The sequence below is a fragment of the Saccostrea cucullata genome, unplaced genomic scaffold, assembly GCF_032062105.1.
Source record: "Saccostrea cucullata isolate Sc308-1 unplaced genomic scaffold, CSIRO_AGI_Scuc_v1 ctg295, whole genome shotgun sequence".
Taxonomy (NCBI): Eukaryota; Metazoa; Mollusca; class Bivalvia; order Ostreida; family Ostreidae; genus Saccostrea; species Saccostrea cuccullata.
The window spans coordinates 368630-396206 of NW_026937303.1; the positions used below are offsets into that span (position 1 = coordinate 368630).

The window sequence follows — 27577 nt, forward strand, 5'->3', positions numbered from 1 at the left end:
AAGCTAGTTTGAGTTTATTTTTTTTTCTAATATTCAGACACTTTTAAATAAACTAAAGGACACTTTAAAAAGTCAAGTAATTACAAATGAAAAAAATATATATATGGCATCTTTCTGATAAATGAATATGTAAGTAAATAAAATTTATTAGCCCTGACATTTACCAAACAACTAAGTAAGTAAGAAAAGAGGTTTCGAAATATCATTTCCGGGCAATAAACTTTATTGCATTGTATTTTGTTTTCATTTTTTTAATGTTTTGTCTTTTCCTCTAGTTTTTAGAATGGACAAAAATTCCTTTTTTTTGTTTAGTGTTAATGCATGCACAAAATGTTTGTTTACAAAAATAATCATTCAGACAAATTCAAGAAACGTTCCCTTTTCTTATACAACAGTCATGAAAAGAGTTTTCTTATTGCTTTAAGAAACAAACATTGTTTTGCACACTACATCACTGAGGACATATTCAGACACTGTGTACATAACCAATAACCTGCTAATATGTAAGATTGTCCCCCTACTTTGATCTTGGATACCTGCATGGATTTTGAGTCAACGTGTCTCTGGCAATCCTCATCTTAGACGTTTACATTGTCCTGTGCATACAAATGTTTTATTATGCATTTGTCATCAGTGTTGAATTTAAACATCTTATTGACGTGAACTCGTCTGATCAGCTGACCCCTTCATTCAATATCGCCGTGTGACGTCAAATTCCATCAGAATACAAGCTAGGAAAAATTGAAAAAAAAATAATATAATGTATACTGAATTATGACAAAATTAAACGAATTATATGCAGTAAACGCAGTGTTTGGAAAGTCGCCCATAACCTGTTTCCTCGTGGTCATTTGTGAAGTACATAAAATGAATTTTATCAATACTATATCTTGCCTCAGCCCGAAAAAAAAACCGTACCTTGATGTGGTGACGGGTTATATATCTTTACTCAGGTAACGTTCGCCTTAGAAGCAGGCCACGATTATTTTTTTTTTATTTTAAATTAAGTAGCGGCAATTGGTGATTTAACTTGGCCAGGTACAGACTACCTGTGAATTATTCCGGATTCTGGCGGCTTCTGATGACACCTGGAACACCGATTATCTGCCTAATCGTAGACTTTTGTGGAAAATAGTGTAAAGACAATGGGGCAGTGATATTAATTCAGTTATTCTTGGAAATAATACAGAGTTTTGAACGATGTCTGGAATCGATAGTACATTATTATTGACGGTGCCTTTGATCGTGGGGATTCTTCTGGCCCTGGAGTGCGAGTGTTCCTCCTACCCCGGGGTCTCAGTATTCCTGAGCCACAGGGACAGGAAAATGAACGTGCAGTACTTTAACGACCTACGGAGAGACGTCAGGGCGGCTGATATGAATGAATTAGTAAGAAATGCATTTAATACATTTCCATATTACGCATATAAATTATGTACAATTAAAAACCTAACTGCAATTCATGAATGTGTATCATATTGCATACATGTATATATTCGTAATTTAAACTTACTAATGGCTTTGTAGGAATGACATATATAGTCCAATATCCTAGTGATCTTTAACAAAATGCATACGAACACAACGTATCGTTGTTTTAGTCTTATCGTAGATACAAAGCTTGGCTGCTTGAATTGTCGATCAAAACACGCTTCTGATTAAAATAAAAAAGTTTAATTCCGATGTTATCCCATGTTGTAACCTTTCCGTAAATTGCTGTGTTCACATGCAGCTATCAGACTGTCGTGTTTACCTTGGTCGCTCGTTGCATACCTTATAAAGTCCTTTTTTGAAAAGAAATTCCTTATTTATAAATTAAAGCAAGAACACTTGACAAAAATGTGTTATTTTCCCCTTGTACAAATTGACTTGCACATTATATGTGATAAGTGTCTAGTGATAGAATTGAGGGCTAATTTAAGGTGTTATTCGGGTCTTTGGCACACGATAGGGCAATCTGACTTTGATAAAGGGACCATATAGTCCGATTATAGTAACTTCTCTATTTGGAAAATGACTGTTTCAAATACCGTTTTGTAGATTGCGATAAAGGAATAGATGAAGGTAGAACTTTCCGCTTAAGGTCATTCATAATTATAATTTCGCGTTCTAACAAAGCTGCAATTTTGGATCGTTCCATTTTTAAAAAAAAAAAGTCTTTCTTTGGAATTCCTTTATGATTTTAAAATGTTTGATATCAATTTTTTTCTCCAATTCTAATATTTAACAAAATTTTAAAAAAAATCCTTTTACATGTATTTTTGAAATGATTTTAAAACTCCATATTTCTATACAGAATAAAATCTCACATGAATAGACGTCTAAACATATTAACAGTTTAAGTCCATTCCAAAAAATGCTAGATTTAATGACAAAGTCGCCAAAAGCTACATAAATCAAGAATGTCAAAAAACGCAGAAATTTCTTAACTAACAGCGCTAATGGCACTCTGATAGAACATACTGCACAATGACGAAGTTAATGAAATATGTACCTTTAAATGCATACGAACGGAATCATCTGTCCTTATATATCATAACTGCAATATTTCAAATATGAAAATATGTTTATTTTACACTACAAGGTGTATTAAAATTGTCAAAATGACTGAGTTTTAAGAATAATTTATTTTTCCACAGCATTCAAAATGTCAAAAGAATTTCTTTTTCAAATTGTCCCTAGAAGAAATATTTCAGTTGACTTCTCAGTAGTTCAGAGTTTGTAAAGATTTATATATCTACACTGTACTTTAAAATACTTTTAAATCTCTTCAAAAATTGCATTTATTCCTCTTTGAATTTACCTTTTCACTCATTTGAAAACAAAAGCATAGAATATCATAAAGCCATATGAATTTCAAAATAGATTAAACGAAAGTGTATTTATTACTACCGACTTAAATACAGGTAAAAGAATTTTTGTGATTAGGGATATCCCTTAGTACATTTAAAAATAGTACATTTATAATTTGTATTATTCTAAATCACCTATTCCTCTATTTTTTTAAACGAAAAATTAACAGAAAATTCATTAAGCAGGTAAGTTTTAATGCTACAATAATCTGTCATGTATATTTCATTAGTGATGCTGAATATAAATATGTACATATTTTTAGCTTTATTTGATCAAATTGAAAAATTCGCAAACTTTTGGATTTAAATAGACGGTGGCGTGAGAAAACATTTGTTTGTGGCGGCGAACCGGACATTGCAGGTCACGTGGTTCTTGTTTCCCTATTATTCTGTTCTGTCAAGTAGATTCCAACAAGATTGCGTTTGTTTTTGCAACGCCATTAGGCAGGAGGAAGTCTGAAAACTAAAGGTGTCAATATCCGCTCTCTCGTAACTTGGTACATAGAAATGTTTTTGCAAGAAGTTATATGAGTATTGTGTTCCCAAATAAAAGCAAATATACCGGTGTCTAATTTCTTCGTTCTTTTTCATGTTCTTAAATATATATTTACTCTACCATTGGGCAACGGACAAATACCTATAAAGATGTAATTGAATTTGAATACCTCTCTTTGCATATTACGTAAGAACTTTGAAAAAATCTTAATCTTATAGAAACGGAGACAAAGAACCATCACTATATATACCGTGCAAACAGGGTTTAGGCTATGCTTATTAAATTTTTATTATATATGAATAACAATTTTAACAAACAAAAAGATTTGCTACAAATATAATAATTCAACACTTTTAAAAAAGAGTATTAATGTAAAATGTATATCGCATTAGATGTACATATACATGTACAATGTATTCAGATCTTCATGGGGAATAATATACCAGTAGATACATTGCAGTTATATGTTACATGTATTATAGTATGGATTATGATTTTTTTTAGGTTTGTATGGGTTATGGTTGTATAGGTTTGTATGGCTTATGATTATGATTTTATAGATTTCTTTGGGGAAAAGTACAGCAGTAGATGCATTGTAGTAAAAATTTTCTATAGTATGGGTTATGATTTTATAGGTTTGTGTGGGTTATGCTTTTATAGGTTTGTGTGGGTTATGGTTTGTACATGTATGGGTTATGCTTTTATAAGTTTGTATGGGTTATGGTTTGTATGGGTTAGATTTTATAGGTTTGTATGGGTTATGCTTTTATAGGTTTGTGTGGGTTATGATTTTATAGGTTTGTATGGGTTATGATTTTATAGGTTTGTATGGGTTATGCTTTTATAGGTTTGTATGGGTTATGCTTTTATAGGTTTGTGTGGGTTGTGGTTTGTATGGGTTATGCTTTTATAAGTTTGTATGGGTTATGCTTTTATAAGTTTGTATAGGTTATGGTTTGTATGGGTTATGATTTATAGGTTTGTATGGGTTATGGTTTGTATGGGTTATGATTTTATAAGTTTGTATGGGTAATGGTTTCGTAGGTTTGTTTGTTTATTTATTTATTCCTTAAATCATATGACTTATCAGATAACATGATTACAAAATACAGGATGTAAAACACAGAATGAATATACATAAATGAAATATTTGACATACGTCTTTTAAGTTAATACTGCTTGTTGTATACAATATTTCCAACTAATCATAGAAAAAATACTCAGTTTACAGATGTATATCTCTAAGTGCTTCTGCTTTTTGGAGGAATTTCCCTATATTACAAAGTTCACTCACATTTTCAGTTGATATTAATTGTAATATTTTATACATACTAGGTCTATACCAATAATACTTTTTAATATACAATTTCTTGTACTCATGATAAAAAGAACATTTTAAAATAAAATGACACTCATCTTCAACCTTCATCTGACAACAAAAACAAAATCTATTCTCCCCAGGAATATGAGTAAATCTTCCCTTCTTAATCATTAATAAATGTCCGCTTAATCTATATTTTGTAATCAATTGAAAATACTTGGATGGAATTGGTTTCGTTAAATAGGATTGCATTCACAGTTAATTTGTTAAATATCGATACACAAAACACTTTGAAGACGAATAAAAAGCATCACATTCTTGTTGAAAACAGTCAGTTAATCTTTGTCTAAAAAATTTTAAAAATATATATTATTGTTTGTAATATTTTGACAATACCAAACGTCCCCAAATCCTACTGAAAATAATAAGTATTTAACATTAAGTAACCAATTATATTTTGTACAAGAACTTGTCTGTATGGGTTATGATTTTTTAGGTTTGTATGGGTTATGATTTTTTAGGTTTGTATGGGTTATGATTTTTTAGGTTTCTTTGGGAAATAATACACCAGTAGATACATTGTGGTAATAAGTTACTATAGTACCGGGTTATGATTTTAAATGTTTGCATGGGTTATGATTTTATAGGTTTGTATATGGGTTATGATTTTAAAGATATGTATGGGTTATGATTTTATAGGTTTGTATGGATTGTGATTTTATAGATTTGTATGGGTTATGATTTTATAGATTTCTATGGGTTATGATTTTAAAGGTTTTTATGGGTTATGATTTTATAGATTTGTATGGATTATGATTTTATAGGTTTATATTGGTTATGATTTTATAGGTTTGTATGGGTTGTGATTTTATAGGTTTGTATGGGTTATGATTTTATAGATTTGTATGGGTTATAATTTTATAGGTTTGTATGGATTGTGATTTTATAGATTTGTATGGGTTATGATTTTATAGATTTGTATGGGTTATGATTTTAAATGTTTTTATGGGTTATGATTTTATAGATTTGTATGGGTTATGATTTTATAGGTTTATATTGGTTATGATTTTATAGGTTTGTATGGGTTGTGATTTTATATGTTTGTATGGGTTATTATTTTATAGATTTGTATGGGTTATGATTTTATAGGTTTATATGGGTTGTGATTTTATAGGTTTATATGGGTTATGATTTTATAGGTTTCTGTGTCAGTTTCCGTCAGACAGGTGTATATATTTATCTAATGGTCCCCGGGCAACTGTGAACAGCACCTGGGCTTCTGTAAACAATGTAGAAATCACTCACCTCGCCCATCAAACGAGCAGATCCGCCCCAGGGCTAGACAATTATATTGGCCTCTTTATATAAATCTTTTATCTGTTTTAGAAGATTTCACAAATAATTAGCCTTATAAGGTGTACTAAGTTAGAGTGAAGATATTTCACTCAGATTAAAGACGGTGCCTGACAACAAATGAAGGTACATATTAAGTCCTTTTTTGGACCTGTTTATCCTCATGGAGTCTATAGCTTCGTGTTTTCCACAACTTAATAAGCGACCTAAATAGACTATAACGTAATTATATCAGACAAAATATTGTCAACCCCTTTCTTATCCAATCCAATGCTTTGGTCACTTCGTTTATGCGCATCTAAACTTTGATCATGAAGTCAAACAATATGAATTTATACAAGTTACAATAAATGTTATATAAATTTGTTTTGAAAGAGTTTTTTAGAACAAAGTCTTCAGTATTTAACAAATATTTTTGTTTTAATTAAAGAGATGGGACTTGACGATGGCCAAAGAGTCTCGCAGACTAGGGCGATCCTGTGATTTTGACGGTGGACCAGACAGTCGATACTCTAGTGCTCTCTATAAACAGCTATTTGATCCAACAGCTCGGCCAGGGGAAATTATTATGAATGCTATCCGATTTTGGGCCACACAGAAATCCAACATTACCAGATTTGGCTGGCAGTCTTGTGAAGCAAGAAACACCTGTGAATATATTAAGGTATGTCAGAAAAAATTAATATGGAGTAGGAAACATTTATCATAAAATAATTACGTAACACCTGCATGTCGGAATGTACAAACACAGTCTCACATGGAATTTATTCCTCATTTAATTTCCAGAATATAATTCACAAAATGGATGATGCATACAAATTCTACATCCTTTATACCAAAGTTAAGACTGTATGAAAAGTCTCTTTTTTTGTATTCAAATTTCATTGCCATCATATAATTGAATGAATGCACAATTACAAATAATTGTTGAAATATTATAAGAAAAAGGGTGTATAATTCTTTAAAACTGATCTTTAAAGCCTTCATCATACCGGAGCTGATTTGGTGAAATATACCTGTGTATATTCCAGTCTGATAAAATCTCAGGTAGATCAAGTTACTTAGGTATTCCCCTCCATAGCTAGACAACATCTCTATCTGTGTCATCAACACGCTTACAGCCACAAAAGAGGGCGCTACTGCGTCAAACGTCCATGACACCGCAGCATTCCTCCCATTCATAAATCTATCATCGTTAGGGTTTTATCAGATATGATGATTATATCTAACGATTTGCGGGAGGCAATGTCATTTAGTTCTTAACAACATATAGGTTTTCTTTTCTTCTTTTTTAATTTGAAATAAAATTTCGGAGGAAACTGAATATAAACATTACACCTAGGACTTACTTTAGTATTGTATGTGGGTCCATGGGTAAACTATTTTTTATGCATACATGTATTTAGTTTATAAATTGAATCAAAACACTCTTTTAAGTTGGCTTTGAGGGTAAAATTCTGTCCAATCCATGCGTATAACAAATTATGAAATTTGAAAATCAAAGCAATTTTGTTCTAAAAATACTTATATATTCTTTATTACAAGTTTTTTTTATTTTCGAATGAAAAATAAATGACAAATAACGATCCCACTGTCTTAATTTTTTTTTTTTTTTGTTTCATTAAAAATTTGATTGCTTTCTTTTATAAAACAGTGATTTTTTTGGTTATTTTCAAATATATATATATATTTCAAAATGGCACCTTTCAATCGTTCTTAGAATGACAAACAAGATAAGATGACTTATAGGATTATTTCTTTATTTATTTTATTTCCTTTTTCGCTTTCAGATGGTCACTGCATCTTTAAACAATGCTGCATGTTCCCTTACACGTTGTTCAAGCATGCGCAATCAGCGACAGGATGAGGAAGCAAATATGTATTTTGTTGTTTGTTTATTTTCGCCGACGTAAGTTGCTTGCATACAAATTACTATGCAAAAATTTTGATTACTAGTCTTAATTTCTTTTGAATTATTTTGGAAGTTATACAATATTTGTAAGATAATGAAAATTTCCATTTTTTCAGAAATAAAAAAAAAATCAAAATACATGATATATGCTTTTTCTTTTGATTAAATTCCGAGAATATTCCAAGACTGACATTTTACATTTAATATTCAATATTCAAGGGGTCAACATTAATTTAAGATTTGATTTTATCTTCGAAGGAAGGAAGGTCAAGTAATAATATAAAGTCGGGGTTTGCGTGGAATTTTTAAAATAATTTTGCTAAATAGCAAATCCTTGATTATCTAGTATTTCTGCAAGGACACTGTGACCAAAATCCTACGAAAAAAGTTAAAGGCTGTCTGTTAGTGTAAGCATATACATGTACATGTATTCAAGTGGCAAAGTTGAGATTTTAAAATCAATGTAGTTCAAATGTCAAATTCCATGAGATGATGTCTATAAAACAAGCTAGAAATATATAGGTCGACGAAATGACAAGGTAATACTTTTATCAATCATAATCAAGAAGCGATTGAAAATAGCAAATAGCCTTATTTTAAAAAAGAAAAATAAAGGGTGAAAGGTTAAAAATGCAAGGTGTTTTTACGGAAAACAGCAGATCCCCGTACATCTTAAAAGATATTAAGAATAGGCCGAACAGTAGGAATGAGGGAACTGATCCAATTAACGTCACAAAAACTTCATTTTCATCTACTACAAAGTGGGGATTTATAATCAGCGTACATACATCCGTAAATTCAAACTTAAATGATACCCTTGTCTGTTTCTGACGATGCTTTTGCAATTTTGTAGATTAAACTGGTGAATCACATGTTCAAAATCAATTATGTCTATGATTATCTGAATCTTTTTTTTTCTAAAGTTAACTTACATTTTTTTGTAGAACAGTGACAAGTCGTCCGCCATATTCGCGAGGCCGGAAGTGCTCCAGGTGTCCGCTATATTCAAAGTGTCGCCGCGGACTTTGCTCGGGTAAGAGGACACACGTGTATTCATTCAGGTTATGTTTGGGGTAAAATTATTGAGATGAAACTACTGAAAATAAAATATAACCTGTTTAATTTGGTATATTAACTTAATATGGGGTCAGAGGTCATTATGTGACTGAACCACACAGGAAGATGATATTTTGTAAGTCACTGAAACTGCTTTTGAAACTTCTAGCTCTGTAATGATGAAAAAGATGAACATAATTTGAATACGATTTTTTTTTTCAATCAACAGATGACCATAAAATCTTCTTTCGGTGTGTAGAATGTTTTGAATAAAATAAATAATCTAAAATCGCACTCATCTTTTAACCCCAAATTCTTTGAATATATGTAAACTGAAACAGACGATACCATCCTTGTGTCGACCATCTCACCTGTGTTGTTGATGAGGGAAATATAATGATTTGTTAAATGCGTCTAAACCGACGAGACATTATTATCTGAAATGAAAGTATAATTATCAAAATTTGATAATACTTCTATACCAATAAGAGTAATATTGTAATATTAGGTTGTAGCGTGTTGAACGTTAATGAAAAAGACCTACTGATCAATAAAGTCACTATATACCGGTGAAGGGCTTCAAATTAAGGATGTACAACACACCTGTCGTTGTTATTTTTATGACTATATCTACTGTATGTATGCACATTTTGAACATTAATACGAGGAGAGAAAATTTTTAAAAGACCTACTTAAACCTTGATTTTCAAAAAGTCACTATATACCGGTGAAGGGCTTCAAATACATATCATCAAAATAATTTTTAAAGATCTGAAAATTACGTATTTTTCAAATTCAAAATTTTTTGTGAAAAAACCTGTCGTTTAATTTTGATAAAAAACTTTCTTTAGGTAGCTGGTAGTAAAAATAATCTTCATAATTTTTTGTATATTTTTTGTACGACCAGTTTTGATTTAATAGGGCCATTCAAAAAAGTGGGGGATCACTTTGTCATATGAATCATAGACCTAAAGCGAAGGGATCGCCGACTCCTATGACGTCACAATAGATATCACTATGCCAAGCGCCCTGGGGGGGATGAAAACATCCGGCATACAAAGATAACGTTATTTACATCTACATTGTCGAGATATTTTAGCATGGAATGAATTAAACTTTTTCCGAATGTACCAAATTCTTTTAACTAATACACTAAAGTGTTCTTTGAGCAGCTTTTGAGGTATTTATCTTGTTTTTAATGAGTAAAAAAAGCTACATAGTTTGAGTATTTAAGACAGATGATGACCATGATCACAGAGAAGCTGTCAAAATGCATGCTAGGTTGCTCAAGATGCTGCTCGATGAAAAAAAAGTTCATATATAAGAAACAGATAGGCCCATTGATACGTGAATTTTTTAAAGAGCAAACATCTTATGCTAGCAGCGTTTGACAAGATATGGCAACAGGCCCCTACAGTAACACAAGTAATGAGTACTAATAGGAGCATTCTTTGGCAAGCCTATAGCCACCCCATTTTTTTTTATTATAAAGTAGGCAAGAAGTTCAATCCTATACGTACCCCCCCCCCCCCCCCCCCGACAGGATTTTCTAGTTTGTTCAAAATGGACACATTTTCCTTTTTTTTTTTTAGCTTGTCAAACTTTTCTAGGGTTTGAAATTTACCATAGGGCTAAAAGGGGTAAAGTTGTTCCCATTTAAATATGATTCTTTTGATATAAAGAAGAACATTTTCCCTAAAGTCCTACCTAAAAGGTATAGGGAGTATAATTTCTACAAACAGCTACAGTAAGTTATTAAAACTTCTATTTAAGCAGTTAGTTCAAGATCAAACAGTTTAGTCATAGTGGCAGTAGATCTTGCATATATAGAGTAATTACTTACTAGTGTTTGTTCTTCAAAGCTGCTGATAAGATTGAACATGATGCTCAGCGATTATGATTTTGCTTTTTGGAGTTGTGATTGATTACATTGAAAATAAATATTTTAAAAAGACATTAAATATGACATACATGTACATCTAAAACAGTGCTCACCAATATAAGCTCACTATAGAAAAGGAAAAGTCTAAAATTAAATATAACAATGATTTTAATAATATTTCATTACAGTCACATTAAACTATTTAATATTTATATTGATGCAGTTTGTCTTTGAGTTATGATATACAAAATTTAATTATAATCACATTCTGGATATACACAGTATAGTTGAAAAAATTGGAGTTCTAACATGATAATTAAATCATTGAAATCCAGTCATGTGCAACTCATCCGTGCATACATGGGACACACCACTTGGTACTTTTGTTGATTTAATCCTGTGCAGGTTTGTGACCAATCTTTGTTCTTTCACATTTAACTCGTAATACCAGGTGGTACATGGCATGACCATGTTCTAAAATATTTTCCATAGAGTTTGCTGTGCAAGGCAGACCCCTATTTCTCATTTGAGAAGCCGACAGGCTATCTACAAAACCTGTGGGGAAAAATGAAAAAAAAAATCTCTTAGAAAATCTTTTCAACACTGACAATGTTGTAATCCTGAATTAACACGATTACATAAATTGCATAAATCCAGCTTCTTAAAAATACATAATTATGTAGATCATTCACGGGAACATCTAGTCTCAATTTATTAAGTTGTTGATCTAAAACCTGTAAACAGCACAGGTGCTTGAGAACAGGACCCCCCCCCCCAATATAGACCCCCGGGCCTATTAGACTTTTTCACATAAATATAGACCCCAGGGCCTTTTAGACTTTTTTTCACATAAATTATATATGGATGACACATTTGTGATATAATCTATCCTATCAATTCAGAAAATTTGATTAAACTAACATTCTATAAAAATGTTACCGCACTCTCGTTGATTTTTATATAGAGTCTAGGGTAGATTCTAAAGAACGTTTACTTTAGGTAATTTTTCTAATTTTTGGTATAGATCTTATCACAAATAAGTCAATGAAAGATTATTTATGTGAAAAAAGCCCAGGGGTCTATATCGAAAAAGGGGGAGGGGGGTCCCGTCCTCAAGCACAAGTTTATGGTAAACGGCACTTCACAATCATGTATTTATTATTTATATTAATTCAGCGAAGATCTGAAATTGGTAGTTCTTCGAATATTGGTAGATAAATTGTGTCCTTATTTTGTAAAATAAAAAAGAAGATAAACATGTACTACCGTAAAATATAATCGACAGCATTCAAGAGATGTCACGTCGTAGTCAGCTGATGTCTGCAGTTAAAACGTTTCCATCGACTCCATAGCGTAAAGTTATAACTTCTGAAGTAGTAAATCGAGATCATTTTGTCGAAGAAAGCTTAGATATGTGATTGATTTTTCTAATTTGTTGTTATTTCCTTAAAGAATGCAGAAATCCGTGATGCTACAACATTGATTTCATTACAGGAAGTCTGTTTCTATACATCCCGGTGAGGGCGCTGCAATCACAAGAAGATAGTGATTGTGACGTCATAAGTCGGCAGTCCCTTCGATTTAGGTCTATGTATGAATCTACAAATACACATTAAAAACAATAAATTGGAATATTGCTTTTGCTTCAAAAATATATTAACTTACAAATTTAAAAGTTCTCATATGTAAAGCATATTTAAATGTAGATTTTTAGGCAATTTTTGAATACCCCTATCACCCCCACCCCTTCCTTTTTTGTGTCGCAGACCATTAGCGTTTGACGAAACGTCGTTTACAGTGCAAAGATACTGGTATTTCGTCATTTGAATCCCGGAGGTATGCATTAGTTCTTAAATTCATGAATGCAGAATAAATATTGACTACTCTTTTTATATGTATCAGGAAAAAAATACTGAAGGATTTTAGTGTTTAGTCCATATATGTATGCGTTATGCATTCCATATAACATGAAACCTGGATACGAATTCAAGTTTTGTTGAACTTCAATATGTCGATTTTTAATTTTATTTCTTTAATTTTATTCATTAAAAAAATGTTGTATGTTCAAATCTCCTGTGATATTAATGGAATAATTGTAGTTTCTTTCATGTCATTATTTCAAACGAGACAGTATGTGGCCGTGGGGATACATCGACATTTGCATATATAGATGTACACCCCTCATGATATTGTACGCATTTCTTTCAATGTCGTCGCTTCTAAAGTTAGTATGAAAATTCCGTATTCGTCCACATTAACTTCAAAATAACAAACATTAAACTCTTCATCTATTTCGATTTATATCAAATCGCACTTTGATATTTTTTAAAAATCTTATAGGCTACGTTTTGTTTTGATTCGAGGAAATGCGAACCGACATTGTTGACAGAAAGTCAAACGATTTGCTGCAATAGGATATTCATCAATGCTAATGCAAATAATTTCAGTACAAGTGAACAATTCTTTTCAATTCTATACTTACATTGTGTATATGAGATCTATAGTATTCAATTCTCGGATTTATCAGGTCTTGCTGTAAATGTATCTGTTTCTGTGAAAAAAAACGTGAATAAAGGGAGGAAAATAAACATCCCCTACATTTTCAGAGTTGTTCCTCTTTGATCAGTAAGGGTCTACATCGATTTTACATTGTAAAAAGTTTTTTTTTGTTTATTTATTGTTATTTTATTTAATTAAAGAAAAAAAAACAATATTTATATCGTAAATGCACAAATTGTAATGAAGACCATTAATGTTACATGTATATAGCCAACTGTACATAATGAGAATTTCGGCAATGTAAAATAAAATTTTCAAAAAAAAAAAAAAAATGCTGCGCTTTGATCAAAAATACAATTTATTGTATATGAAATGAAATTAAATAAACATTAAGGGATGGTATTTTATGTCTTGCTTTTTACGGAGTTTAATCGGGTTAATTAAAAAATACTTATTGATTGAATATGGTACGCGCAATCAAAGCCAAGCCCCATATCCCAATTTTCTTTCATGATTGATATACATCGGGATCGTTTTACTCGTCGTTTTGACGCTTTATTTTTGACGTTAAATTTGACGTCACGTCAAACATTCAATTGAAATCGCAAGAGTTATCTCCCCCAGTGTGTTGTACGTCTTTAAGACATCTACTCAGTACTCAGGGCCATTAAGAAGTGGGGGATCAAAATAGTGCCAACGCCTGGGGGCCAAAGATTTTAAAACATGAGTTCTGAGTACTTGTTTAGATGTACAGCCTTCCATAGGCAAGTGAGCTAGGGCTACTCGATATAACTCCAAGTTCTAGAAAAAGACGCTACACATCATAGCACAGCGAGTAACAAAGTAAGCTAAAACAGCTAGATTACATGTTTTCATTTTTTCATAAAATTCACGAACTTAATATTCTAACAATGTCTCGACATGAGGTCTAGTAATACAGGTACTTATCTTAATATATACAGGGTTGTTAAATGAACGTGCTCTTTTGTTGTGTTTGTACACGGAACATCCGTATCAACAAAACTCAAACAAGGGTTTATCTGAACCCATTATCACGGGGGTATCATCGGCTGAGAACCCCTCTCTAGATGGAGTCCTCAGCTGTCACTTTGACAAAAGGTGGTTACATAAAATATACCTGAGCCGGAAACTACTGTCAATACACAAACACACCTGTCAGATATACCCTTATAAAATGTCTAGAGGACTAAGAGGCCAAGGTTTCGTTAAACGAAGCATCAACCTGTCTTAGAATCTCGTTCTGTTTTATTTCTCTAACATAATCATGATATTGGGAAACATTATATGTACATGTAACTTCTTTTCACTCTATTCCTTCCCTTTCATTTTTGTCAGTTCACTGCGGCTTCATCCCACGATTTTTATACAGTGTTTTCTTTTCTCTCTCTACGGTACATTTCCATGTTTCGTTTGGTCCCTTTGGTCTTCTTTGTCTTCTCCTTTTATCTCCTAATGTCTCCAAGAGACTTTTAGTTAAGACTGGTACGGCCTTCCACTCCCGTTTTTCTTTACTTTTCTCCTATCCATTTTCATCTCCTGGTGTTTTTTTTTACCTTTAATAATTCATAATTCTATGACCCCTTCCATCTGTAATTTATGCTGAATAAAATTTTCAGAATCTCCCTGAGATATATTGGGAGGAAGTCTCTAAAAGCTTTTCATATCTTTTCCATCTTCTATATTTTTGCCAATTATAGCAAACCATATATTACACTTGACTAGATGAGAACTTCATGATCAGTCTCGTCCTTCTGAAAGGTTCATGCAGAGTCTGTAGATCCTTTTAGCTTCACCAGCTCTCCTGCTTCTGCCTTCTTTACTCCCCCTTTCACAACAGAATAAAACCTCACGGCTTTTCAACTTTATACACAACAATTACTCACGATGAATTAAAATCCAAGCTTTTTGATATCACTGAAAGCTGCTTTTTCAATGAAAATGAAACTCATAAATTTGCGTACCTTGTCATTGGTCATTTGCAAAATTATTTTGTTTAAAAAAAGCCTTATGATTGTACACACACATACTCTGAAGTTGTCATAAAAAATGCTCGAGTTTCTGATTGACAATTATCAATATCTATGTGGTTTTTGGAGACCAGGTCTTCCAACAATCTATTGGAATCCCCAGGAATACCAATTGCGCCCCGTTATTAGCAGACTTACATTACTTTGTATTCATATGATGCCGAATTTGTGCTAAATCTTATGCGTGAAATTACTTGTTTTGGGCTTCAACTCTACATTTAAATATATCGATCGACGAAGTATTGTCAATTAACAATGGTAATTTCCATTCTTATGTCGATACGATATATGCCAATGAGCTTGAGAAAGAAGATACTACAGTTTGACACATCTGTTTAATATTTGGATATTTTACTTGAAAAAGAGTTAATGGTAATCTAACAACTAAGCTCTATGATAAACGTGATGACTTTACCTTTCTATCATCAACTTCCCTTTCTTATGCAGCAATATACCTTCATAACCTACATACATAGTTTATATATCTCAGTTGATTCGATATGCAAAAACATGCTCTACGTATGAACACTTTTTAAAACGAGGTAAATCATTGACAAACAAGTTGATGAAATAAGAATATCAGCAGTCTCGTTTAAATTCATCATTTCAAAGTTCTGTGGTCGATACAATGACCTTGTCAGCAAATACAATTTGTCATTGAGTGAAAGCGAGACTGACGTTTTTCATGCTAATTGTTAGTCCATTATTTATACACTGAATTGACGACGGATTTTCCCGATCATGACAAGGAGCACACGGTGGGTGTGACCGGTCGGCAGGTGTGCTCGTTCATGTGCTCATTTGGTACCTGATTCCACCTCTGATTTGTTGAAGGTCCGTGTTTGCTCTGCTCTTGTATTATATTGCTCTACGGACTTATGATCTTGAATACTGTACGCTATATGTTTCATAGGCAGGGAAAGTCATTTTCCTTATTCTTACACTTTCATTGATATCTTCGAGATGTTGATGTTGTTTATTTTCTTTATTCTAGTTTTGCTGGGTTAAATGATTATTTATCAGGAATGTTGACATAATGTTCAATTCTTCTGACTCTATTGAATTTGATCCTTACTGCCAGAAAAGTGCGAACATATCCAATACATGTGTTTTATATTTCTCTACCGTTGAAAGTCACCATTTTGCAAGTTCTATGGTCGTAAGTAAATCCATATGTTTCATCAGTTGATTCGATACACAATTTGCAAGAGCATGCTCTACATACGAACAGTTTTTGAAACCAGGTACGTTAACGACAAAGGTGATGAAACAAGAAGATCACCAGTCTCGTTTAAAGTCATCATTTGTAAGTTCTATGGTTGAATCAATGACCTTGTCACCAAATACAATTTATCGCTGACTGTCGCTCCTGATCCCACCTCTGCTGTGTTGGAGGTCCGTGTTTGCTCTGCTCCATTTTGCATTGTTTAATGGAATATTGAGCTTGAATACTGCTCGTTATCTCCATATATTTCATCTCTATCTTTGTTTTAATAACTGTGAAATCATTTATTTTCGTGGGAGGGGTTAAATTTCGTTGTTTTTTTTTTAGGTAAGAAGAGACCCGCAAATCAATGACCATCATGAAATGTAAAATTTCATATGCTACTTAACATTTTTCAACCACGCATCCAAATCAGAAACCAATATTTTTTCCTCAAACCTTAACTTAGACCCCACCTAAATATGTGGTTTTACAATGCACTTCTGTAAAGTTTCTTCTGATTATTTTGCTGAGAAAGATATTAAGCTAGACAATTAAACTTAAGTAATTAATATGTGATTGCTATGGTAATGAAGTGTGTATGATATCATCATACATAATTCCATTTCTTTGCGTTGATCTACATCGTAATTAATTCACAATATCTATTAATCCAGGGTCTGAAATGCTATGATACGCATTTCCATCATGATATGGTCTCCTTGACGCATTCTTGCCTCTGAATGATGTCGTGATATGAACTTCTGTACCTTTTTTTTATCTTTAGATGAACTCATTGTTTGCTTTGTTTTGAATTACTTTTTATGTGAATAACGACATAAATATGTTATGATCATGTAACAGTATTATGAATTTACTTTTTTTATTTTCTTGGGTGGCATCATGACGAGTGCATAGAGTTTGACTTCCCATTATACATTTTCATTTGTTTGTAATATCAGCAATATCATATTATAATCATAATTGTATTTTTACCTTGTCTGACATCATGATCTGCATATTCTATATTATATTGTTATCACTTTCAAAGTCATCATTTAAAAAAACAGTTAATAAAACACTGCAATAAATGAATAATCAAATTAAAATGTGTTATTCGTTAGTGTATTCTAATTTTATTTTGTAGCAAATGGAAGACGAGTTTTGAATACAAAAAGACCTTCTTCAAGAGACTGGAATAAAATCATAAAACCTACCGGATATGACAAATCATCACACACCAAGGGGAGAGTACTCCAGGGATATAGGTATCTAGACAGCAAAGGCAACATCCGGATCCGTCCGACGCCCAGGTATCTGGCCCAGAAGGGAAGGAGTCCGAGCTACATACGACGACCGACATCTCACAGACAACAACAGTATAACACGAGAACTGGTCAACAGAGGGCGGCGCCTACAGTATCCAGAGGGCGCTCATCGCAAGCCGCACGAGGTATTGAGTATATCCATTATAAATAATGTGTTTTACTGGCTCTAATACCCAAAAATGCTTCATTGGTGTGTCCTTTACGTTTATTACTAGTCGATAAATATAAAAGAATTGTACACGGTAACCCTTCTAAAATAATGGTATTCACAAAATTCATAAAATCTAATCAACTCGCTAATTCTACACTTGTGTACTCATCTAATTTGCAAATAATGATCTTCAACAATAGACTCACTAAATGCATTTGTTATAATTATATTGTATGACATAACATTAACGAATTCAAAAGATTTCTTCTAGATTTAGATAATTTCAATAAAAAATGAGGAAATAAATTCATACAACTTTATCGTAAAATTTTAGAAAAGATATTTGGTCAGATAAACAATTATTTTGATGGACACACGAATAGCAGAAAAAACAATAAAATATCTGTTTTTGAACAAAAAGGCAAATAAATGACAAAAATGTTAGAATCAACTGGAATTTTCTTCCAAAAATATAATAAACCTGTTTAGATTTATCACATTTTATATTTTTACACATTTAGTGTATATATACTATAAATCAAAACATGTTAAAGTTCTTATCCTTATAAAGAGTAGCAGAATGTGGATTATATTCCCAGACAAAGGTACGGTAACTGATAAGCATGCATATTGAGTCCTTACTATAAAATGTCACGCAGTAAAACGGCAGACCAGGAGAGATGATTATCGATATCAACTGTTGCTGAGGAGAAGGGAGGAACAGCGCAGGCGCGAAGAGGAAAGAGACAGACGGGAACGAGAGCACAGGCGCAACCAGATAGCACAACAACTCAGAGAGCGAGCTGCAGCTATCCGAAAGAATGAGGACGAAGACAGACGACTTCAAGAGGAACAAAGAAGGCAGTTGGAGGAATTGAGACGCCAGAGAGAGGAGGAGCGACTACAAGCAGAACTAGCGCGGCGACGAGAGGAAGAGAGACGTCGGCGGGAAAGACAGCGTGAACTAGAGCGACGCCGACAAGCACAGAGACGAAACAGATACGCACCGGCAAGAATCGAAAGTAAGTCCCTCAGTAGATCCCGCAAAGTCTGCTTCGCCTGAAGTGTCACTTACTGCATCCCTGATCATCATGTAGACATTTTTATTATGTAAGATGTGCAGTGATACTTGCATTTAATATGAGAATTTATGCTACATGGCACAATAAAGGCAGATAAGAATACTTAACCTTCAGTAGCTTTATCAGCCATTTTCTTGCTATATACATGTATAAAAATTCTTCAGTGGTAGGCGTTATGAAAAATTAGATACATGTAAATTTTGAAATAATTTGGATTCTGATGATATGATAACATCCCATTCTTTCCACTGTTTTGACATATAATCAAAAGAAATCCAAAAAATGAGCAATTTCCTTTTTAAGAAAAAACCTTGAGATACAATGTGACAAGAAAACACAATTTATATATATTGGTAGAAAATCAAATATTAAGAAAATATTTGTTTTTCATGTTTTTGGCTGAGGCGATATTCATTAATTATCTGGTGACAAAAGCGGAGGTTTATTTTAAAAGATATTTCTTACAAAACTGACCTTACTGTGCAATGGCAGAGTTTGAGAATGCATGACACATACCTACTGTCTAAAATTGTGCAACCTGACATCATTTTAACGATATTACCACTTTATCATATAGTTCAAATTATAAAGCAACAAATAGCAAGTAAATGATCGAATGAAACAATGTATTTGTGACATTAACAGACTTTTTCTTTATTACTTCATTTTCAGGCTGATCGTCAAATTCGTGGTCAAGTGGTTTTCGATTTAATTTCTAACAATAAAATAAATATTTGATTGATCTCAATACTGTTTATTTGTGAATTTCATTTTACAAGGTATAATCTCTAACTACTTTTGCTTGATTTACAAATGATAACATTACTGCATGCTAATTCAACATACTAAACAATACATTTCTTTAAACGTCTGTATGTTGTTTTTTCTATGATATAAAAAATCAGAAAGTATCCAAAAGAAAGATTGGGTGAAACAATCTACAATGTATGTGTTGACAGTAACAATACAATTCATTTTTTTAATGATTTAGGGATACATGTAATGGTATCTATATCTTTTTTTATCATTTTCAACTGCATTAAATTTAATTCCAAAAATAAGATACAAATAAATAAAAGATGATTTCAAGATGAGCAAACAATATTCAAATGATGAAAATATAAAAATTATTGTGATTGATTTTTATGATTTGAAGATCGTTATAATCTTGTTCAGGTCCAATGAATAGTTCGGACAAGGTTCGCCTGGCCCAGGTCCATAACACACTCAGGGGGACTGGATTGTCGGAACTGGTAAGGCTGCACATTGTGACACCTTTATACCCTTGCACCTTAAGTTTATCAAAGCCTTCAGGGAATAAAGTTCGTTATTTGGCGCATGTTATTTTTTCTGCACGTGATTTATATGCTGAGGATGATATACAAGTATGTTTTGCTTTAAAGAACTGGAGCAATCACTTGGAGCGCTGGGCGCGGTATGTTATCAGATGCGAGATTGAATATCCTGGACCGATTGACACCTTCACAAATTTTGGCAAAATAGACAAGGTATGCTAATGATATGCTGAACGTTAATTATCTGTTTAACTTCATCTTTTTGCTGATAAAATTGAATTCTAGAGAAGAATCATCTCTTATATATGTTTGTAAAAAAACCTTTCATTGAAGTGCAGTATCTTTGATACCCCTCCAAAAAAAGGAGAAGACACCAAACAAAAAAGGGAGAGAGGGGAAGAGACACCTAATAAACGAGAACCTTTAGGAAAAACAGAAATATCCGTTTTGTCTCATAATGCATTTTGAAATTTCTTAACGCAGTATATGTTCTGTATAGCTTACGACTGCGAAAACCCTGTATATAGGGTATTTGTATTCTGTACACAAGGATATATTTGCCCCATTTTAGTTTACAATCTTCACCCTCTTTGGAAGCAGGTGAATTTAAAACAGGAGGAAAACAAAGATAACAATTTATATCTTTTGTGCAATTGTGGCTGTCAAATTCAAAATGCAATAAAATCGTTTTTGCGAGAGTAAAAGGGAAAAAACAGACAATCAAAAAATGAGCAAGGATAAGCCTGTTTAAATACAATAATGCATTGTTTCATGCTCTTTTTTCAGTCCAGCCAGACATACAACATAGTTTATGACTGGGGAGCAGAAGGAAATGACGTATTTCAAAAATTAACTTACGGTTGTCGTACACCTGATGACAGAGAGCGATGTAACCACAATGTCATAGTAAGTCATGTCCTGTAACCGTTTGGGAAAAACACAAAATGAGATCACACAGTTTATTCTGTTGATTCAATTATTGTGTTTGCACAAACAGCTTCGATGAACCATTTTCTTTTAGTAGTCCCTATATATCTTTTTAAAATTTTTACTTTACATTGATATGGTCATGTGAACTATATGATTGTATATCGAAGGCATTTACACAATTTTTTCAATGAGAGACACAAGCAATCATGACGTAATCGAGTTTGGGGATATTTCAAAAGTCTTTCTGTACCTAACAATCAATCAATAAATTACATATATATCCATACTATTTGGTCCAGTTAAATGCATTAAAATTTTTGAAAATAGATGGTTTAAAAGTCGTGTCATATTTCACCACTATTTCTAGTTTCCAGTTTAATAAAAAATGAATAATTAGTAAATTATATAATTTGAATTTGATTTGGACAATTCGAAAGATTTATAGCACACAGGCACAGTGTATCTTTTATATAAGTTCAATTTTGAAGTAGTCCTGATCCCACCTCTGATGTTTCGGAGGTCCGTGTTTGCTCTGCTCCTATTTTGTATTGTTTTATGGACTTTGAGATTGAATACTGTTCGTTATCTCCTTTATCCTTATATTTAACACAAAAAGATCCCGGTTTATTTGTTTATACGTGTAATAAGATAAAAATATTTATGAATGAATGTAATAAAAGATTTTTAATTCTTCTTCAAGAAACTTTTAAATTTGAACCTATATTTTTTTCTCTTCCACGATTTACTGGTGTTACGTGGATAAACGGATGAGGGCAAGCAAAGGAAAGTCAAGATTATTTCTTCAAAATGAAAAAAAGCCGAATATTACGAATAGTGCTCAATCTTAAAAAAAGACTTAACAAATATTTAAAAAGGGCATATAAACACGGGCCTTAGGGAAATTCTAGAGGTTGGATCATCAGGTTCCTAGGAGGAGTAATATCCCCTGTTGACGGGACACACTCGCCGTGAGCATTACGTATTAATAAAGGAGACAAAACATTCCACAGTCAAATTCAGTCTGTTTTAAAATTGGTATAAAACAAGTCAGCCAAAATAGGACCAAATGATAAGTTGTATTTGATATCAAGGTCATGATAACGACGATAGAATTGCTGTTTAACTTCCTGTAACATCGACTTATCTCTCAGTTTCCAGTCTGAGTTAAAAAAAAATATATGATTGAAGTCTGAAATGATTTGAAGTCTTTAATCAGTTAAACATCTAAACATAAAACATCTGTGGCAGACACGGTGGTGTCTTTAATTTGAAGTTCACGGAACCTTCTTAATATATGGTTGGTATAATCTAAATGTAGAGTTGAAGGCAGTAGCGAGTGTTTTCTTCTTCTCGTGAAGAGGTTTATAAATAATATATCTGCTTCTTAAATCAAATTAAAAAAAAACAAATTAAAATCCAGGCTTTCTGATATCATTGACGGCTGCCTTTTCAATAAAAATGGAACTCGTAAATTTACTTACCTGATCACTGGTCATTTGCAAAATTATTTTGTTAAAACACATTCTGATTGCACACACAATTACTCTGAAGTTGACATCAAGAAGATGCTTGAGTTTCTGATTGACAATATAAGGGCTGTTCAATAAATAATGTCCTGAACTGTATACATACAGTGGGTGTGTGTTTGCTCTGCTCCTATTTTGTATTGTTTTATGGACTTTGAGATTGAATACTGTTCGTTATCTCCATACCCTTCTTACCTTATAAATGCACGTATGTTAGCTACTAAAGAGACGTTTTAAGTGCCCATAGGATCCCGGAAGTTTCAAAGTATTAAAAATTAATATTTCTGGATACTTTTGGTATACTTTTAGTACCATAAAATTGATAAGATACACAATATTCTGGATCAGTAAAAATTAACCAATGAATAAATTGAAATTGACTAAAATGCCTTTGATCAATTTCACAATTTTGCTATATTTTTTAAGCGTTTAATTTTTTTCCAGATCCGAAATCCATTCATAAGGAACTTTGCTTGTGCAAGTTTGGACTGTGTTGACAAGACACAGCTGACTTGTATATACAAATAATTCTCAGGATTGATTTATCGGTTCATCGATATCACAGAAAGGATCCCGATACGGTCATTTTGATTGATTGTTTTGGAGAGATATCTGTGTGCTTCGAGATCTGTTATAGAGCTACAGGGATATGATATGCATTGTATGTGATATTATTTCGAAAGAGTGATATTAGAATGTAGTTTAAATTACATGCTACTAAGTGTTCAATATTTCGAGCTAAAATCATTATTGTATAGATATATATATATTTTTATATAGGAATTTTATTATTTACTATAGGAGTGTATATGTGTATGATATACATATTTTACACAATGAATATACTAGTACTTGCGGAAATGTAGCATCTATTTTTAGCTTTTATTTATTGTTTATGTAAGATATTTAGGTTAAGTGTATTTATGAGAATCTGTATTTTTCTTTTAATTTTATTTGTCAAAAACGTATAAGACTTTCTATATGCATAATTCTAATTTTAAAAATTAGAACAGAAAAGTTAAAACTGATCATTTTCCTGTTTGAAATCAAAACAGTATATCTTAATACATGTATATGTTGGTAGCAAGAGTCCTTCAAAAGCATTTTGTATTATTCTATTTGATAAAACTACCATGACATTAATAATCAGTTGTTCTTACACGTGTATTTGCTCGGTGTTAAAAAAGAGAAATTAATGAATGAGAATAAATTTACCTTTGTTTATTTATCATGTTTTTTGGAGTATTGAATATAAAGTTACTGATGTTTAAAACATTTGTTTTGTGGTCTTTTGAGTATTGAGTACACAAATAAAATTAAAAAGGATTTCTCGGCCACAAGGTCTATTAAGATGATATTGAACAATATTAAGATAAACAAAATGTTTAAGAAATTTTAGCAAGGTAATACGCAACGAGGAATTCGTAAGCATAAATATTCAACTGTTTGAATGAAAGGTTAAATAATAAAAGCTTATTTGAAAACTTTTATAAAATTTATGGTCGCTTCATCGGGATGCAATTCACATGTGCGAGTTCACTATTCATTATAAATCATCTGTTGTTAAAATTTAATTTAGTTCTTGAAATTTCCAAATCACCTTCTATTCCATTTCATATCAAAATAAAATAAAGACTTGGTGCTGAAAATTCCCATTATGAAATTTCTTCTTGAGAATTCAGGTATTGTAAACAGGTTTTGAAAATGCAGTATTCTTGGATTTTGCAGAAAACGTTCGCATTTCACTACCTTCAGCAAAGAATCCAAATACGAGCACAGCCAACGATAAAAAAAATAAAATATGTTTTGTGTTCTCCAGAAATAAATCTTTCACTATGTATATGTAATTGCATATTTTGGATCAGAGGATGTGCTCTATATGAAATGTTGAAAATATATTTTTAAATTTAAAGAATTTCCAGGATGTGAGACAATTAATGTATTTTATGACGCCATAATACATTGACTAGAGAAAATATTACGTCATTTTCAGTAGATACACGTTCACCTAGGATCAAAAAGATAAATACTAAAAACTAATAGTCTCTTGCTATTACATTACTTTTTATCTTGTGCAACTTCAGGATTACAAGTATAATAGAACACTTTACTGGTATTTGAGAAGTGAAGTAAATCGGATGTCGATACAAATCCACAAAATTTAAATTCACACAATTTTTTATTTGCACATAGGCTTTAAAACTCTATATTCGTACAGCTATTCCCGATGATAAATTGCTAGTAAAGTCAAGGCTTTTTAACATCATTGACGGTTGCCTTTTCCATTAAATTGGAACCCGTAAATGTAATTACTTTGTCACTGGACATTTACAAATATTTCGTTAAAATATCTTTTTGGTTGTATACACACGTACTCTAAAATTGATATTAGTTTGATGATTGAGTTTAAGCTTGACAGTATCAATATACATGTATAGTTTTTATTTAGACACCAGGTCGAATGCTAATTGTTATTTTATATTATTTAGACTCTGAAATGTCAACGGATTTTTCCAGTTTGTGTAACTAATCGACAGAGGATATTAACTTCTCTATTTCATCTGATCCCAACGGATGTTTTATAGATCCTTTTTAGTTCTACTGTTTAAATGTACATTTGAGCTTAATTACTGTTCCTTATCGTTCTAATTCACTTTTTCAGTATTAATGCAGGTTTCAAAAGTAATAATTATTTCTTCTATGACTAAAAAAAAAACAATTTATTGTTTTATTTATTTCAGTCAAATACTTTAATTATAAAATTTTATATTTTGAAATTTGGGAGAAATAACTGCTTTGTGCTTCAAAATTTAAACTTTTAGTAAAAAAAAAAAAAATTCGATAATTCTCAAAATAAAAAAAAATGTTTTATTTATTTTAGTCAAATACTTTAATTGATAAAATTTATCTTCAAGTCTGTGACAGGTCATAGTACCGACCATAGAACTTACGAAATGATGACTTTAAACGAGACTGCTGATATTCTTGTTTCACAAGAGCATGCGCCTTCATATCAAATCAACACACCTGTGAACGTAAAAAAAAAACCACGAGCTCTGTTATTGTTAATGTTTACGATTCATCTGGTGTGTTCAATTGTTAAACTCTGCACACATCACTGAGCACGGAATGACAATGCTGCTGAGTTGGTTTTGCTTCTTCACATTAATATACTCAGAAATTTTCTGGAATATATATATATATATATATATATATATATATATATATATATATATATATATATATATATATATATATATATATATATATATATATATATTTAATATGTTTCATAAATACACAACAAAATTTCTTTTCTTCTTTTCCTAAATATTAAGGGTAAGGTTTATTTTGTAAAAGTGTAAACAAAAAAAAGTGTCAATGAAAATGTCCCAAAATTCAGTTTTAATAATTTTTAGATAAAATAAGTTTCTTTTAAAGATTAAATTTCCATGTGAAATTCTACAGCAACAAATTACTATAAGATATTATATACATGTAAAACCGATAATTTTGGAAATATTTAACTTCAGTCTTTATCCTTTCAGCTTCAGTATTAACACACATTTTTGAACGAAACATCTAGAGATTACGAACAGTATTCAAGCTCAAAAGTCCATTACATAATACAAAATAGGAACACAGCAAACAATGACCTCTGAAACGTCAGAGGTGGGATCTGGCGCAAAGGAGGAGTGAGCATCTCCTGTTAACCGATTACACCCGCTGTTCGAAATTTTTATCGTGTTTTCTCAAGAAAAAAATAAGTCCAAGTACGCTTGCTTGATATGGAAAACGGTATGGTACATATTTAAATTGCCATGTTTATGTGGCTGAGGGATGAAGATGAAGGCGTGAATTGCTGCATAAGTAAGGGAAGTTGACGTTTATCATAGAATCTTTTTCCAAGAAAAATATCCAAATATGAAACAGATGTATCAGACTCTGTGATATCTTTATCTCAAGCTCACCCTGACATATCGCATCGACATAAGAATGGAAATTACCATTTTTAATTGACAATACGTCATCGATATATCTAAATGTAGAGTTTAAGACCACAGCAAGTGTTTTAGTCTTTTCACGCATAAGATTTAGGACAAAGTCTGCTTCATATATGAATACAAAAATACGTCTGCATATAACGCGGCACAATTTGTACCCATTGGAATTCCAACTGATTGTTGAAAGAACTGGTTTGTCAATCAGAATCTCAAGCATCTTTTTAAAGGATCAGAATGTGTTTTAACAAAATATTTTTGCAAATTGCCAATGACAAGGTAAGTAAATTTACGAGTTCCATTTTTATTGAAAAAAAAACATCATGAAAAGAGCTCGAGTTTCGTCCATAGATAATAACAAATAATAAACCATATTCACATAAACACATTCTCTTTACATATGTACATGTTTGTATTGTGAACCGAGAAAGAAAGGAATTCTAGCCTTTCTTAATCGGAAATTCAAATACTATTAGTTGACCTACAGAAAAACGGTAAAGTTATGGAATTTTCTAAATGTTCAAATAATATGTACATGAATCTTCAAAACGGGAACATAAAGGGCAATATTGTAAAAGTAAATAAAAAATCTAACAATATTGGCCACAGAAAAACTCTGGAGGGGTGAAAAAAGAAAGAGT

General features: G+C 31.8%; 3 protein-coding genes across 4 annotated transcripts in view; 1 reads left to right on the forward strand and 2 right to left on the reverse strand.

The window, feature by feature from the left end:
* The window catches only part of LOC134247830 (CD209 antigen-like protein C), a 20458-nt gene extending 18433 nt beyond the window's left edge, over positions 1–2025 (reverse strand). For both annotated transcript variants that reach the window (XM_062730236.1, XM_062730235.1), the window contains exons 1-2: positions 1514–2025; positions 537–731 (exon numbers count right to left, since the gene is read on the reverse strand). The gene's annotated coding sequence lies outside the window, so the exon portion shown is untranslated. The remainder of the gene's footprint in view (positions 1–536; positions 732–1513) is intronic.
* LOC134247832 (C-type lectin domain family 3 member A-like) overlaps positions 1–8972 on the reverse strand; it is a 35037-nt gene extending 26065 nt beyond the window's left edge. Inside the window, exon 1 of the mRNA XM_062730238.1 lies at positions 8867–8972. The gene's annotated coding sequence lies outside the window, so the exon portion shown is untranslated. The remainder of the gene's footprint in view (positions 1–8866) is intronic.
* On the forward strand, positions 763–23846 carry LOC134247824 (uncharacterized). Its single transcript, XM_062730222.1, has 10 exons — positions 763–1389; positions 6453–6686; positions 7813–7931; positions 8879–8967; positions 17771–18076; positions 18762–19124; positions 20361–20437; positions 20588–20692; positions 21266–21385; positions 23380–23846. The coding sequence occupies exons 1-10, from the start codon at positions 1201–1203 to the stop codon at positions 23461–23463; spliced, it is 1686 nt and encodes a 561-aa protein (XP_062586206.1). The 5' UTR covers positions 763–1200; the 3' UTR covers positions 23464–23846.
* The last annotated feature ends 3731 nt before the right edge of the window (positions 23847–27577 follow it).